Below are 17,912 nucleotides of genomic sequence, written 5' to 3' on the forward strand. Positions count from 1 at the left end.
CATAATGGTACATGCCTTTAATACCAGCACTTGGGAGGAAGAGGATGAGGATCTCTGTGGGTTTGAAGCCAGCCTGGTCTACAGAGTGAGCAGGACAGCCAGGACTGCAGAGTGAGACCTTGTCTCAAAATAATAAATTCCAATAAAAACCCATTTTTGTAGAAACTGGTCATCTGATACTCCAATTCATATAGAAATAAAGGCTCTAATACAGCTTCTCTGAATTTATAAGAATAGTTGAAAGATTAATAACATCACCTGACTTCAAGAATTATTTACAAAACTGCAGTAATTAATGCAATGCTGCAATATTCAAAGATATAAAACTATGTCAAAAGATATAAAAATATGTCAATGAAGTCCAAAAAAATAAGTTCACCCACAAATATACTACAAGGCTGGCTTTCAACAGAGGTACAAACGTCATTCTGTGGAAAAATCAGGTTTTTTAAATGTGCTGGAACAGCAGGCGCCTCTCTTGAGTTCAAGGTCAGCCTAATCTACAGAGTGAGTTCTAGGACAGTCAGGGCTACACAGAGAAACCCTGTCTCCAAAACAAACAAACAAACAAACAAACAAACAAACAAACAAACAAACGATATGCTAGAGCAACTGGAAATCAAGTTGCAGAGACCATTTGGAGCTATGCCTCTCACTGTACCTAAAAATTAACTGATACATATGTCATGAAAGAAGATCTATGGGTGTCAGGCGGTACTCGTCCCTGGGAAGATGCCACTACACAGTTGTTAAAATGGCCAAAACACTGACCCAAATGTTGTCAGGGACATGGAAGGACTGGATCTTCATACCGTGGGTAAGAATGTAGATTATTACAATTATTTAGGAAAACAAATATTTCATGGAGTGCTAACCATGTAGCCATCACTTTATCCAGCCCTTTCAATCGGAGGTTTTTGCCCAAGAGAAATCAAATCATATGCTCATTAGAAGATGTGTACAAAAGTAGCTTTAATTATTAGGAATAGGAAAGAGTTAAAACCAACTCAGTCACTCACTGGCTAAACTATAAAACAACCACACAATAGTCCCCAGCAATTGTAGAGACCCACAGAGGATTCCTAGTGAGAACTTACTCAGGGTCTGAGAATCTGAGCTTGGTTTACCCAGCAGGGCTGCATAAGGGGATGATTGGACCACGGACGTGGTTACCAGGTGTTTGGAAGGGTCTGCACTTGGCTGTACACTGTGCTTTATCTAGCAGGGGCGGTCTTTTGCCCCACCCCTTGGCATTGTTATAAAAAGCCCTTCTGAAGAGACAGCTGGGCTGGTGGATTTTGATCCAGGTCCTCCCGAAGCTCTCCTGTGTTTCTGTCTGTCTCCTCTCCGCTATCTTTCTATCTGAAAGTTTCTTATTCCTCTCTCCTCCTCATAGGAACACTTGAAAAGGTGGGAGCAGGCCTCCCACAAGAACTAAAGAGGAATCAGCTTTTCATACACTTGACAACACAGATGGATGATGAACAACTGGGTTGAGGGGCCTGGAGACAGATCTTCCTCAGTGGTAGAAGGCTTGCCTGGCAGGACTCACTGGAGATAAAAGCAAAACCAAACCAAAACAGCCGAGGCCAAAAGAGATGGCTCAGTGGTTAAGAGCACTAGCTGTTCTTCCAGAGGTCATGAGTTCAATTCCCAGCAACCACATGGTGGCTCACAATCATCTGTAATGAGATCTGGCGCCCTCTTCTGGCATGCAGGCAGAACACTGGATACATAATAAATCTTTAAAAAAAGAAATGAAAGCTGATAACAAATATCAACCCCCAGTGCTGTGATGGCGGTGGGGGCAGACAGGAAAGATCACTGGGGCTTGCTGGCTGCCATCCTAACTTATATATAGTGAGAGACCCTGTTTCAAAGGAACCAGAGAAACCAACAAAGTCAGACACCCAACATCTTCCTCTGGCCTCTGCATGCACATACCAAGACCATATGTGTGCACATAAGGCACACACAAAAGTTAATAATGATTACTTAGGGATAATGAACCTTCACACTGTTATGGAACCTGCTGTTTTAGTTTGGTTTCCTGTTGCTGTGATAACTCACCCTGACAAAAGCAATCCAGGAGGAAAGGAAGTTACAGCAGAAGCTTGGAGGGACTTGGTCACATCACATCCATAATCAGGAGCAGAGAGTGGACAACGCAGGCAAACAAGGGCTCAGCAACTTCTTGACACCTAGGGCCTGGCCCAGGACATGGGGCCGTCCACATTCAAGGTGGGGCTTCCCACCTCAATTGAGAAAAACCCATCACAGGCATGTACACAGACCGACATAACCAAGGGAGTTTCTCATTGAGACTCTCTTCCTAGATAATGTTCCATCGCGGCAAGTTGGCAATCAAAACTATCGTTATAACCACATTACACTTCTCCATAAATTTCAGAACTTCTGAACCCATGAAACACAACTCTTTTTCTTCTAGCCTTTCTCTCCTGGCTGTGGTTTTGACTCCTCTGGGAGTTTCACATTCCTGGAATCATGCAGTAATTGTCCATTTTGTGTCTGGCTTATTTACTGGGCCTGTCTTCAAGGTTGAACATGTTGCCAGATATCACTTTCTTTTTTTTCTGTTTAAGGTTGAATAATATCCTACTGTACCTATAAAACACCTTTTCCCAGCCGTCTGTTGGTGAATGTTTGAGTTGCTTCTGTTAAGGTTACTGTAATATCACGAACACTGGGGTACAAATATGTTTGAACATGATGGTGTAGTGTACCCCTCAGGCTCCTGTGTTAAACGCTCAGTGTCCAGCTGGTGGGTACCACCTAGAGAAGGGATAGAAAATTGATGGAGCCTATTGATGGTGAAGAAACAGTTCACAAGGGTCATGTGCGGGAAAGATATTCTTTGTCCCCCACACCCTACCCTTCTCTGCTATGAAGTAAGCAACTCTGCTCCACAAATCCCTTCTGTCATGACAACACTCTGCCTCACCACTGTTGTCCAGAGGCAACAGAGAAGGCTGGCCATGGACTGAAATCAGGGGCTAAAACAAATACTTCCTCCCTTTAAGTGTTTGACACAAAGGTGAAACAGGAAGAGTTAACCCAATAGCCACCGTCTTTAACATTTCCATCATAAGGGTTCCATTTTCTCCTTGTCTTTTCCGAGGCATTTTTATTTTGTCATCTGTGTGTTGACTTCGGGGTTAAAAAAAAAAAATCTGCTCAAGTCTTTTGCCCCTGTGGTGGTTTGAGTAAGAATTGGCCCCCAGAGGGTCATCTATTGAAATGTTTAGTCATGAGGGAGTGGCACTAGCTGAGAAAGTTTAGACCGATTAGGAGGTGTGGCCTTGTTGGAGGAAGTGTGTCACTGGTGTTGGGCTTTGAGGTTTCAAAAGCCCATGCCAGGCCCAGGCAGGCACACTCTCTCCCACCTCTCTGTTTGGATCAGGATGATGCCCGCTGCCACACTCCCTGCCATGATGATAATGGACTAAACCTCCAAACTGTCAGCGTGCCCCAATTAAATGCTTTCTCTTATGAGTTGCCAAGGTCATGGTGTCTTGTCACAGTAATAGAACAGTGACTAAGACGGCCCCCAACCTTTTTTATTCATTCATTTATTCATTCATTCATTCATTCATTCATTCATTCATATTTCATTCATAGTCAGAATTTGATACCATTTGTAAGTATTTTCTGCCATTCTTCAGGTTGCCTTTTCATTCTATTGATAACTGTTCTATTTTGTTCTATTTCATTCTTTGATGAACAAAAAAATTTTAAAGCCATTTTAAAATGTAAAATTTATCTTTTTGAGACAGGGTCTCACTCATAGCACTGTGTAGCATGGAAATACCTATGTAGCAGGTTAGCCTGGTACTCAAGAGATCAGCCCACCTCTTCTTCTTGAGTGCTGGGATCAAAAGGCATGCACTACCATGCCCAGCTTAAGCTCAGTTTGTATCCACTGTTCTCTTTTTTTGGCTTTTCATATTCAGAAAACCACTGTCAAATCCAATGATAAATCAGTTTGTTCTCTTCTGAGAACTTAATGTCTGTTAGGTAAGGGTCTCATTCATTATTTTGCAATGGGAACAATCAGGTTAACAAGCTTTTGCATCTGTTGAGAACTGCCTTTTCCCACCGTACTGACATGTTGAAAATCATTTGCTTATGAGTTTATTTCTGGGACACCATACATGATGGGCCTGGCCTCTTGCCAGAACTAGTTTTGATTAGCAGCTTGTGGTATCGACTTTTTTTCTTCTTCACTTTTTCAAGACAGGGTTTATTTATGTATTCCTGGCTGTCCTGGAACTAGCTCTGTACACCAGGCTGGCCTTGAACTCACAGAGACTCTGCCTTCTGAGTGCTGAGATTACAGGTGTGCACCACCACTGCCACACCATCACACCAGCATACCATGCAGACAGGTCACCACTGTACATTGAAGGGTGAGGTTTTCCCTTTTATTTTTGACGTGAGGGTCCAGCCCACTGTGGGCAGTGCCAGCCCTGGGTAGGTGGTTCTGGGCTGTATAATCAGGCGAGCTGGGCAAACCATGGGAAGCAGGCCAGTGAGCAGTGTTCTTAGTTTGGTTTCTGCTTCAAGCTCCTGCGTTGTTTCTTCTGCCTTGGCTTCCCCCAAGAGTAGGCTAACACCTGTACTCTAAAATAAGCTATTCATCCCTTCAGTTGCTTTTGGTTAGTGTTTTATCACAGTAACAGAAAAGCAAAACAGGACATTTCCTTCAACACATTTGCTATGGAAATTAAAACATTTACTTTTACTGCAAGTTTTGAAAACCAGAAAATGTACCTCTTCATTCCTTGTGACAAAACTAATATTTTCTTTATATTCCTTCAAGTTATTTTTGTTTTGTCTTTTGTTTTTTCCAAGACAGGGTTTCTCTGTGTAACAGCCCTAGCTATCCTGGAACTTGCTTTGTAGACCAGGCTGGCCTTGAATTCACAGAGATCCACCTGTCTCTGCCTCCTGACTGCTTGGATTAAAGGCGTGTGCCACCACGCCCGGCTCCCCCGCTCCCCCCAAGACTTCAAGCTTTTTATAGCACGTGGGAATACTTAAGACTCATTGAGACACCTATATCCATGCAAACTACGCAAACTGTCAATTACTGGCACTAATTCTACCCTGAAGAAAGTGCTAGAAATGTCACAGCACTCACCTCACCACGTGTTGGGTATTCAAAGCTGTCATGTGGTCCATCCTAGTTTTTGCCATGTGCATTGAAGTGACCATCAGGAAAGAACAATATAAGATCTATACCTAAAATAACCCTGTAGGGGCCCACAGTAAGTCTGAGCTTGCTTTGACCAGCAGGGCTGCATAATGGGACAATTTGACCAAGGGTGTGGTTACCAGGCGTTTTGAAGGGTCTACACTTGTTGATACTTTATATCTTGACCTTCAAAGGGGGAGGTCTTTTGCCCCTCCCCTTGCTAGTGTATAAAAAGCCCATTAGAAATAAATGGGGGTGACTGGGTATTGACCCAGGGCCCTCCTTAAGCTATCCCGTGTCTTTCTCGTTGTTTCCATCTATATTTCTAATACTTCCTCATTCCTCCCCCCAAGAATCCTTTGACAGGTCAGGGCTGGCCTCCGCCATCACCCTATCATAATCAAGCCCTATTCTAGTTGAAGAATCTAACAATCCCACACATCTGCAGGCAGTTGAATAGCCAGCACCATCCTGGCTTCTCTCCTGGTCGTCTTTTAAGCCAAGGGCATCTGCAGCTTAGGACATGTTCTTCCCGCAACGGTGACACCTGCATCTCCATTCTCCCCTAGTGTAAAGCTACCTGTGGTCTCCTGCAAGATCTTTTCCCTTCTCAAACCCGTGGTGGATTTCCTGGTGGAGGGGAGGGAGCATGGTACTAGGGTTAAGAGCCAAGTTGTAAAGGTCCTTTATTAACATTTCTGGCTGTGAGCCCATACAATCCTCAGAGGGATTTTCATCACTGCATCTCTGAGGACTAATTGTTATGATGGACCCCTTGACAGTATGCTAAAGCTTCCAAACATTGCTACAAATTGGTCTAGAAAAACGCTGTGTAATCTTGAGGTGAAAACCCCAAACTGCCAACGGTGGTGAAATAAGCCAATCTAAACACTGTTTTTTCTATTGTTTTTTAAAGACAGGCCTGGGCTCAGATTAAGTTCCTGAGTTCCTTGTGAATGTGTCCTAAAGAAACACTACTGTTAAGTGATTAACCAGGGGAGAGACAAGCAGCAAGTAAGCCATGCACCACGTGTTCCATTCCTTTAGGAAAGAAAAGGCCCAACAATGAGAGTGAAAGTGTATGCCTTTATTCAACAGGAGTCATTAAGACAGAACCGTATCATACATTGACTTTCAAGAAGACAGCTTCTATAGTACCAATAAAAGGAAGAGTAGAAAGTGAGAGGAACAGACAATAGTGTGGAGTTGAAAGTCAGACTGTTCGTATGTCAAAGTGCTGAGGCCTACATGCACAAAGACTTCGGTCAACAAGTCTAATGCTAAGGCCATCTCTTCTGTTCGGATTCTCTTGGTGCTGGTGAAGGGTGTGCAGAGAAACCCAATTAGGAGTTCTGAAAACACATCAAAGCACTTACGGCTACAGAAGGCTTTTTAACTTCTAGAGATTCATTTGTTGTGTACTCTAGATCTATCACATGTTCAAGAAGTCTCATGTATCTTTCTGAGAACAAGTTTGATGAAGCCATCACATTCCCAGCCCAGGACATTCCCTCGTGAGACAGTCTCGTGCAGCCCAGCCTGGCCTTGAGCTTGCCATAGCTGCAGATGACCATGAACTCATCTTCCAGCTTTCACCTGCCAATTGCTGGGAATTTCAGGCATGCTACCTTTCGTCCCTCTCCTCTGGCCACTGGTGACCAGCCAGTGATTCTAGCAGAACTCCATGTAGATGTGCTAAAGTGATGCCATACAGGTTCAGCAGGGTCACTACTGAAGTCTTTAAATGTTAATACTGCCTGAAAACTTGACTGCAAAAGGATTGCTAACTTCAAGGGGAAACTCCAATTTCAGTCCTAAACTCTAGGTAATTTCAAACCATTAGACTCTTGTCTTTAAATTAACTTTATATTCTACATGTTCCATACGAAAGACCCAGGCTATGTGTGAAATAAATTCTAGCATATCTTCAGATATTCAGAAAAACCTTGATTAAATTTAGTAAAACTGAGTGTTGGCTTAGGTTAGACTAATAAACTGTTCATAAAGTTCAGATACAGACACAGAGGTGCAAGCCCTGCCATAATTCACAGAAGACTGTTCTTTTAGTCCATGCAGCACTCATGGTTGACTGGTGTTAAATGAACCTGCAATCCTTTAATAGTGCTTGTGAAAGAGTAAGGCACTCGGCTCCATTGAAAACCACATCTTGGTTTACCCTTCTCCCCAAGGGATCCTTTAAGTTTTGCAGTTAAGATGAAAATCAAGCTTTTGACTTTTATTTCTACCCCTCAGCTTGACTTTTGAGAACAAGAAAACTGAGCCTGAGGCCTGGGAGAAGGCACTATCTAGTCACCGCCAGCCTCCACAACTGATCATCTGGCTTTTCCAGGTCTCCTCTTGTTCTAAAGGCCTTCTGGGAACTCCTCTTCTTAGCGGAAGGGTGAAAGCTACTGGATACGGAAGTACCCATTCCTCAGTCTACAGGCTATCTTCTGTGAAATGTCCCAGGTGCAGCAAGTGTCCTGGACAGAGCGTGGGAAACACACATGGGGAAACACACTGAGCATCCCTTTGAAGTGTAGATGTGTAGATGCAGGTATTTTGGCATACAGAAATCAGGTTGTGAACCCACACATCTGGTTAAAGACAAGAGGTAAGAAAAATTCAAGAGCAAGTACTGACAAAGACTTTTTACCTCCCAGCAAGTCCTAAAGAATTAGGACTTGGGCCTAGGGAAAAAGGCTGAAGTGTATTATCATTCTGTGACTTAGGGCAATTCTACAATATTAAGACTACCTATTAAAGTGACCCTATCCATTCATTATGGAGAAAAACCAAGGACACAAGAATTCAAATGAAAGGACTCAGTTTCTTCTCAGCAAAAAATGAAACAAGGTTTAAAAGTTCCCTAAAGCTGCATTTGCTTAAGCTGTTTATTTAGACTGTCCCTCTGTATTCCAATGATCCCAAAAGGTCCATCTATTAAGGTGGCACCTTAGGACTACAGTAGCTGCTTCCATCTAGAGTATCTTTTCTTCATGTCAGTACTGCTTTGTCCAGTGCTCAAAGCCTCTATGTTACAACTCATGGATACTTATTTTGGGAAACACAGCACTGATTAATTGAACACTAAAAACTACAGCCAGTGCTGCATGGCTGCAATTTTAGGAAGAACCATTATGATGAATTTCTTCTTATTCTTGCATAACCTGCATTTTAGCAATGCTGAGCACACAATAAATACTTAAGTAACAAGATTTACATAGAAAAGGCCTGAAATGTTCAATGTGACTTAAAATCAGTTAAGATAAAGTAGTGTAGAAAAGCAACGAATATAGGTTTCTAAGACTCTGGGAAGCAGAGTCCCATATCACATGAATATGGATTTTGCTTATGAAGTGACTGAACTCAATAAGCACTATTACTTAATTGTAGTTATTTTAATGGACACAATACACTTAAATGTCTCACCTTCATTGCTTTCATGAGTAGGAATTATGACGCAGATGTCCCGAGTTAACGAATTTCCTTTGTGTGTGCACACATGTATTCAAGTGCACTTGCCTGCATGGGCACATGGAGAGCATAGAGGCTCATGTTGGAATGTTCTCCTCAGTTGAATCTCCACCTTATTTTTGGAGACAGGGTTTTCTCACTGAATCTGGAGCTTAACTGGCTAGGGAAGCTCCAGATCAGACTTGCTCCACCTCCCTAAGAGCTGGTATTATTACAGGCAAATGCCACCAACATGCACCTTCTATTTGGGTTCTGGGGTCCTGCGGTTGGGTCCTCATGCTTGGGCAGCAGGTGCTTTCACTGAGCTCTTTCAAGGCCCCAAGAAATTTATTTTAGAAATAGTACTTTCACTGAGATCTGGAAGACCATCCTCTTGGATGGCTGAACTAACTTCAATGTTTTTACCCATCTCAGATGTTGGGATCTTCAAGTTACTTTTAAAAAGCTACGCAGACAGGCTTGGTGGCACAGACCTTTAACCCCAGCATACAGGAGGAAGAGCAGGTGGGCGCACTTGCATCAATGAATTCTATCCAGCCCTTCATTACCCATTTTATACAACAGGAGATCTATCTTCATCCCTAAGATCATCTATGTAGATATTCTGTTCTCCCCATTATACCCTAAAATCATTTATTTTACAACCACAAGTGAGTTCTCTTTGATTCAAAAGTAATCCAGGTGTGGTACCCAAGACAATTAACTTCATACTTCTGCCACTGCTCATTTCCCTAAATGCTCTTCTTGACACAAGCTATCCTCACAATCATGTGGAAACACGACCTAATCAACACAGATGGTCTTCTGATGCAGATCCAGCTTCCACGTGCCCAGATCAGTCAAGCAGGCCATGAATCTGGCTATGAAACTCACCTCGGAGAATGACTAAACAACAGAAAACAAGCCTTCTCTATCTTTGAGCAGCTGGTTCTTCAACATCCCCAGGGCCTGGTATGACAGCAACATCTAACAAAGCATCCATCACTGTAAAGAAAAGCCTGTTTCCCCTAACACACCTTCTTACCTTCCTTGGTGTTAGAAGAAACGAGGCACACTACAACAGACTACTGTTTTCTCACTCTTCAGTGACGTTAAGGTGGGTAGAAGAACAGAGGAGGTCGAAAACACAAGACATAAACGATGGAGGTTTCATATTTTTACTTACGTTCTCAAATATACTACCCTGACTTATGTCCAAGTTCCTCAGTTGCTCTTCCCCAGTCTGTGGTGACCTCCCCATAACCTGTTTAAGGCAACTATTTGAGGGCCCTTCCCCATGTCACATTCAGATGTGAGCTCTCAAGATTCATCAAAAACTACAAGGTTTTAAATTTCACTTTTAATTATCTTTTACTTAATAATAAAATGAAAAATAATATATGAATACATACAATCTATATACATATTTATTGCAAATACTTAAAATTCTTATTAAAATGATTTTTCCTTATTTGTGAAAAAATATGACTTATTAAATGGCGTCGACACCAACTTCTCTGTACATACCCTCAATTCCAATGTTAACAATTCCTTTAAAAAGGCAAAAGACACAAAAATTTAGCATTTACCAAACCAGTCTGTACAAACCTTATCACCAGAGAGAAAAAAATAGCTTGTGGTAAATAAGTCAATTTTCTTTTAAAATAAAAAATAAAGCCCCCAAATCATTCCCCTTATTGCATTTTTCTTTTTCTTTTCTTTTGGGAAATAATCTGAGTGTTTTTAGAGTAACTTCTTTGAAATAATTTGTGCCTTAACAGTGAGATCCTACATTAAACATACCATATATGAGAAACTCAGTCTTCCACCGTCACTTTTTACATAGATATTAAAATATATATTACTTAAAATATATTACTGGAAAGTTATTTTAAAATCGATCTTTAATAGTTGTATCAAATGTAAAGCATTAAAAAAAATAAAGTAACCAAGACTCTATGAAGCTATTGCTTCAGCTTTAGGAAATGTCTACCTACTGTTCTGTTCAATAGGTTTGTAGGTATTGAAACACATAGGAAAAGGTCCCTGCCTGTCATCATGTTTTGCAAAGTCTCTTTGGACTGTTCTATAAATGGAGCTGCAAACTACCCATGGCCAAGCTTCCCACTTGCACACACTGTTGTAATGCAATGGGACGCTTCCTTCTCGTTATGTGAAGTCAGAAAAAAAACTGCCACTGCTCATTAACAATGAGCTCTAAAACAAACTGCAGTATAACGACCAAAGGAAGTCCCTCATTCTAACAAACAACTTAATCGAAGAGCTTATTAAGATTTCCTGAAGTGGAGGGAAGTAGTAGGGAGCAATCAGAATGGTAACTGATGGGCCTGTTCTATGCAGGACATCATACCTTCACCTGGAAGGCAGTGAAGTCTTCCTTTGGCTGTTAATCTACATTTGAGACAGGGTCTCAAATATCCACATCTCTACACCCAGGAAGTGCAGCCTCCCCACCCCAAGAAAAGCTCCCTCATTTGCCAGCTCTTACTCTTAAGAAATGCTACACAGAACATCGGAGACAGCTTCAGTGTCTTGAGCACAGGGGTTAAGGAACTGAAGCAGGGCAAACGACTCCAGGTTATTTGTGTTCTGCCCCTTAAATTAATAGGATAAAGAGTTCTGATTATTAAAAAATCCTTTATGATTCAGGGAGTGTTCTACTTAGGCAGCTGAGAACACTTAACTGACCCTGAGATGACATGTCACAAATACTCTCCCAGAGGTGACTTGCACAAGTGGTTACCTGAAGGCTGGAGGGGCACACTGGCATGTGTATCAGGTATGATATTTAAAACTTCACCACCTAAAGTCCAAAGGATAAGCTTAACACTTATCGAACCACTTCAGTGTTAATTTTAAGGTAAAATAATTTAAAAGTTATGATAAAAAAATGTGTTAACAAGTACTGGAATACCAAATTCAACTTAAAGGGCCAGACAAATTTTTCTTTTCTGTTCATTTATAAGATGGAGATTCCTCTTCTACCTGGAACCGTGTTTTAAAACAAACCATTTAAATAGATTCATATTTAATATATTTTCAATCTATGGAAAAAATTCTTTTTTTTCAAGTCTGAGGCAGTGTACCTAGCTGGCAAGTTCTGCTTTTGGAATAGCAGAATGCAAATTAGCTGGGTGTTACTTAGTGGAGTCAGATGAAGAGCAATACTTAGGCCCTATATGGCCTGGCTTTGGATCAAGAGCAGAGGAACAATGTGGTTTCCTCTTTAAATGGACCTGACGGTCCCTAATGTCTTCCTCCTGTCCATCTATTCTCAGATTAAGGGACCCATGGAGCAAAACCTTTCTAGTGAGCAAGGTAGAAGGTAGAAAAATTACTTTCACCAATACAAACTAGCCACTGACATTCAGCATGACGTCCATTCTGAATTTCTCTTCCAGCAGGCTAGACAAGAAGACTACTCAGCTATGGGTCTTTTAAGGTCCCATGGGGACTACCCAAGGTCCTGAAGGTTTGGGAGCGTAACCTTGGCTTCTATTTCCTACTGATCCTTCACTTCAGAACACACTCACTTCTTAACCCGGAATCCTTGCAGCCTTTCTTCTCTCTCAGCTGTGCCTCCACTGGAGTAAAGGGGAGATGGAAAGACATCATACTGTCCTGACTGGTTCTGGAACACAGAGTTTAAGCCTGGAATTGTTTAGGGCCATGAGAGCAGGAAAGAAAAAGGAAGAGTGAGTTTCAGAGTCTGGAGCAAGGACTAAGGAAGCACATGTGTGTGATGCAGGAAGCAGGATGGCCAGGGGTGAGCACCACAAGGTGGGCGGGCAAACACATTACTGTCTCCTTTCCTGGGATGTAAGTGACAGGGTTAAATTGTCCTGAGTTTTTATAAATAGCTTTTGAAACCCACCTGTACTGGGCTGTAGTATTACATCACACACTTCAAATAGGAGACTTGAAATCAAACAATACAGACTACTTGATATCAAAACACCTGGTGAACTGATGTTTTCCTGAAACTGTCTTTAACTGTAACTTAGAAGTATTTGCTTAAAGGTTGTAACTAGTTCATTTTTTGTTTTGTTTTGTTTTGTTTCTCAAGACAGGGTTTCTCAGTGTAGTTTTGGTGCCTGTCCAGGATCTCACTCTGTAGCCCAGGCTGGCCTTGAACTCAGAGATCCGCCTGGCTCTGCCTCCCGAGTGCTGGGACTAAAGGTGTGCACCACCACCACCCGGCTTGTTTGTTTGTTTTAAAGACAGTGTCATATTGTGTACCCTGAACTTGCTAGGTGGACTTCAACTCACCGAAGTCCACCTGACTCTGACTCCCAAGTGCTGTGATTAAAAGTATGTGTCACTATGTCCACCAACTAGAGGTTTTTTATTTTTGTTTTATTTTTTAAACAGACTTCTTTAATTTATTTATTTATGTTTTTGGAGACAGGATTTCTTTATATAGCCCTGGCTGTCCTGAAACTCATTATGAAGACCAGGCTGGCCTTGAACTCAGAGATCAGTCTGCCTCTGCCTCCAGAGTGCTAGAAAAGGATTTTAAGAATAATCATCAAAAAGAAAGAAAAATTGTAAAATTTCACAGCCAGATAATTGATTAGTCACTCATAATGCCCCTTCTTTCCCATTGGGCATCCCGGCTGTCCTGAGAGCAGAAACTGTAGAACAGTAGACTCACTTTCTAAAGCAGCACACTGTCTTCTTTCTCCACGTGTGGGGTGCAAACATGTGCTGTGGTAGGATGGCATAAGATCACTGCATCCATCTCTCATGCCTGGGATGTCAAAGGAGCAAAGAGGTACCACTACAGAGCCTTTCTACCTGGAATGGTTTGAGAGACGAGGAAAAGAAAGTATTTTGTGTCCAGTGTTAAAATCACTTTTCCAATTCCTGAAGGTTAAGTTTCAGCTGTTTCTTCATTCCCCTTCGCCAACAAGACACAGTTCACACACACACACACACACACACACACACACCCCAATCACTAATGTGTGTGTGCATTTTCTTTTACACTGGTATTTCAGACCTGTCTGTGGGAGCCCAGGAATGATACAGTGTCAGGATGTATTATTGCTGGAACTAATGCCATGACAACTAGACTAATAGAGGAGTCCTTCTTAAATAACTTGCACTGACTAGGAAACAGCAGAGCTCTGCTTGACAACAGTACTGATTCATGGACCAAAAGCTCAGCCAGGACTGTCAGGATCAAAAACACTGTCTGGGAAGTTAATACCTTTTTAAAAATTCCACTTAAAATGGTTCCACCTAAAGCAAAAGGATGAGTAAAGCCGCAATCCAAATCTGTCAGAGGCATGTTATCTGTGAAGAACCTGCAGCCAGCCTGTGCAGACATAACCAGCATGATGGTCACCTCCTGACCACTCTTCCCTTTTCCCCACCCTGGGAAAGGCCGGAGGCACAGTTATCTTTCACCATGCACACCACTCAACTATTTTCAGAGTCAAAAGAAATGGAACATACATCTGAATGTAAAGTTAACACATCATTACCTAAATCCTTGGAAAACAATGTTAAAACAAAATGTGACATATTTACATGATTTTTTAAGTGCAAACTTGTCACCAATTCATAGTCCTTACTCGACTAAGACTTACTATACAAGGTGCTCTTCCTGTAAATCTGAAGACCTGCATTCTGCATTCCTGATTAACGTCTCTTGAGACAACTGCAACTTTATTTCTGTGATTTCAAAGGGTGCACGACCATGTCTTGTTAAGCCTCCCTTCCCCTCCTTTACACAGCTGTAGTCTCATTACCGAACGACGAGGCAGGAGACGCACAGTTTGGAGGGGCCAATGCAGTCATCGTGACAGAAAGCTCCACATCCTTTGCACATGATCATGGCTTTCAAGCGGCAGTAACATTTTGAAGGTGTGTCCTCGATGCTGTTCTCATCAGGAAAGGCCTGCACAGGAAGTGTCTGGCCGTGGCTGCTGGGATTCATAGCTTGGCTAGCAGGGATGGTAGTGACAGTCACGGAAAATGACATAACATCTCCTACATTGCTGGCTACCTGGCTACCTGGTACAGCAGAGCTATGGTCCATGTCTGATGAGGTGGAGACATTGATCATGCCTCTATAGCTTGGCCCTATCTGTGTGGGGCTTCCATACAATTTGGGGGTTTGCAGAGGGGGAAGGAGGAGAGGCTGCTGCGTGGGACTGTCTGCAGGGAGAGAAAGAGCAGTTGACTTGAAAAGCTCAGGGCTGCTACACACCGTCTTACCTCTCACTGCGTGAGCCATCTGTTTCTGTGCTGCCTGAATAAAATCTCTTGCTAGGGTCTTTTCATCCAATGTCTGGCTTCTAGAGAATATGTAATTCTCCTTGCCTAAAGTGGTTTGCTCACTCACTGGGGCCTCAGCCTTACCATTCTTGCTGGCTAAACAATCATTGGTGGATGGTGTTTCCCCACTGTGGGGGTGCTTGCCAGAACTCTGAGAAGCCCAGGGCTCCTCCTTCACTGACACAGGCTCCTGCTCGTCTGCCACACTCTCTTCATCAGTTTCATCTTCTCTGCTGCTGCTGCTGCTGCTGCTGCTGCTGTCTCCAGTTGTGTTTTTACAATCTGCATATCCCTTCTTCAAGTCTTCAGGAGGGCTATTTAGACAAAGTCGCTCCTCGGGATTTACAGAATGTGTCCTCCTGACGCTCTCTGAACCCCGGCCATAGGTGGAAATATTAAGTAAATAGTGACCTGCCATTGCAGGCTTGGCTGTCCTTCTGCCAGCAAAGCCCAACATGAATTTCTGGCTTGTGGATACGTCTTCCAACTGGAAACCTGAGTGCGCAAAGTTGAACTGAGAGGGTGGTACAAATGAAAGAACGCTCTGTCTCTGAGCCCTCTGGATGAGAGTCTGAAAAAGCTGATCTTGAGTTGTTTTACTTAGTCCTTCTGGGTACTGGTGAGCATCAATGCAAGAGTCCCTCGGGTCCTTAGCTTCGAAGACTGGCCTTGGGACCTGGGGAAGCTGCTTACTCTGCAAGGGTTTGCCCAGCTGCTGGATAGCCAGATAGGCCTGCCTGCCATTAACTTCCTCTCTGGTGCTACTTTCCATCACACTGGTACCAGGGAATGCTCCTATCCCCTTTTCCTCTTTCGTAGTCAGTGGGACTGTTTTCATTTCAACTTTGGTGAGAGGTTTAGGCAGTATTTGCTCCATGGGAACATCTTTGCCCTGGAGCAGCTGAGTAACTAAAGGATTATTAGCAGGGATACTAGAACTTGGTCTTGAAATGGGTCCATTCATATTTGCAGAAGTTCCTGGGGTTTTAAGGCTAGAAGCTGCTGGCGAAGTGCTTGAGGATGAAGCTGCTCCAGCAGGTCCTGAAGTTCCACTGACCTGGGCTACAGAGAGTTTTTCTAAACTGGCTGTTGTCACCAGGGATGTTACAGCGGGGGAAGTCAGATCCAGTCGAGCAGAAGCAGCTGCCTTTGCTGAGGCTGAAGGCTTTGGTGCATTCTTACTAGAACCTGCTGTGGGCTCAACTGTGCCATCAGCTACAAAACAAACAGGTGAAGCTCTTGAGATCAGAGCAGGCCCTTCTGGAGAAGGAGCTTTCTCCTGTCTGCAACTACTCAGATCTTGAGGGTGGCAAGGAGAGGCTGCTGTGGCTGTTACCTTGGGGGGTTCCGGTTTTTCCCTGTTTGATTTCTCTATGTGGGGTGGTAATGGGATGCTTGTGCATGTTCCACTGTTGGCAAGTGCTGTAGGCACTGAGGAGGTTTGCTGTAGTTGTGCTCCAGAGACACCAGGAGGCTGTGCTTGGCATGGTGCATTGGTCTCAGGTTGGGGACCACCTGGTAAAAGCTCTCTCGGACCTCCCCTGCTTCCAGTTCCTGCCAGTTCCAGTGTGGGACCCTTTCCAGTTGCACTGGCTCTGTCTGAGCCTGGACTTCCTCCTCCAGCAGCTTTGCTTTCCCCACCCTCTCTTGGGCTGTGTCCACCCCCAGGGCCAGGTCCTGGAATGGTCCCTCCAACTGAGGCGGCTGCAGCAGCTGCAGCGGCGGCTGCAGCTGCTGCCCTCTGTGCTTTGACCAACTGGGCTTTTGCTTTGATGTCTGCCAGAGTTCTGGCTCCTGTTCTGTAAGGACTAGTGATGGAGCCTGGAAAACGAGCCCTGGGAGAGACCTGCGATGTAGAAAGCAGCAGCGGGGAGATTCTGGAAACTGGAATCTGGAAAAAAAAAAAAAAAAAAGGGCGCGGGGGGGGGGGGGGGGGGGGAGACAGCGATCAATTTAGGCCCTGACTAGAGTGGATGAGCACAGTGCAGCATGACATGCACTGCTGCTATGATTACGAACACACATGTTGGGGTGAGATGGCTCAGCCGCTAAGAGCACTAGTTGCTCTTCCAGAGGTCCTGAGTTCAATTCCCAGCAACCACATGGTGGCTCACAGCCATCTGTAATGAGATCTGATGCCCTCTTTTGGCATACAGGAAAAATGCAGATAGAGCACTCATACACACTAAATAAAAAATGAATCTAAAAAACAAAACAAAAAACCAGAAAACCACATGTTGTTGAGGGTTCAGCCCCACTCTACCCACATATGGGATCACATGCATAACGTCTGCCAAGCATTTTCACTCCTGGGAATGCTGTACTTATTTGTGTAAACTTATTAAAATGCATGTGGTTTTGGATCCAATATCCCAATTTATGAATCAGAATGGTTAGAAAAATGAATATTACACTAAAGAAAAAATGTGTAATAAACCACTAACTTTGAAATCACTGTTTTGTTTTGTTGAAACAGGGTCTCACTATGTAGTCCTGGCTGTCTTGGAACTCACTACGTAGGCCAAGCTGGCCTTGGATTCACAGAGATCCCCCTGCCTCTGCTATTAAAGGTAAAGCCATGTGTCACTATGCCTAGCTGAAACCACTGGATTTTATACCATAAAATAATATGATTCCTGTCCTAAATAAAACTTTGGAAGGTAAGGAAATTAACTACAATGTATTCATTGTATGGATCCTCTCAGTATATAACTAAGTTTAAAGGAGCAAAAAAGGTTAACTTTCTAGAGTATTTAATTTCAAAAAATAAGTGATTAAATAAATTCCAAGAAAAGCATGCCATCTTTGTATAAATTTTTCAATTATAAATTAATTGTGAAGTCACTATTTTTCATTGCTCAAAAAGTCATAAGTATTTAAAATCAATTCTCTATACCTCAGAAATCAGTGTGGTATTTTATAACAGTTGTGATAA

The 17,912-nt window shown here is 43.0% G+C and overlaps 1 protein-coding gene across 7 annotated transcripts in view; it reads right to left on the reverse strand.

Moving 5' to 3' along the window:
• Window positions 1-6,281: 6,281 nt before the first annotated feature.
• Asxl2 (ASXL transcriptional regulator 2) overlaps window positions 6,282-17,912 on the reverse strand; it is a 95,485-nt gene continuing 83,854 nt past the window's right edge. For 6 of the 7 annotated variants that reach the window (XM_052746044.1, XM_052746043.1, XM_052746042.1 and 3 more), the window contains one exon: window positions 6,282-16,868. In XM_052746044.1, coding sequence (XP_052602004.1) covers window positions 14,445-16,868 — 2,424 coding nt within the window. In that variant the 3' untranslated portion in view covers window positions 6,282-14,444. The remainder of the gene's footprint in view (window positions 16,869-17,912) is intronic. The other variant, XR_008220149.1, reaches the window with a different exon arrangement.

The sequence above is a fragment of the Peromyscus californicus genome, unplaced genomic scaffold (genome assembly GCF_007827085.1).
Source record: "Peromyscus californicus insignis strain IS unplaced genomic scaffold, ASM782708v3 Scaffold_1__1_contigs__length_55948999, whole genome shotgun sequence".
Taxonomy (NCBI): domain Eukaryota; kingdom Metazoa; phylum Chordata; class Mammalia; order Rodentia; family Cricetidae; genus Peromyscus; species Peromyscus californicus.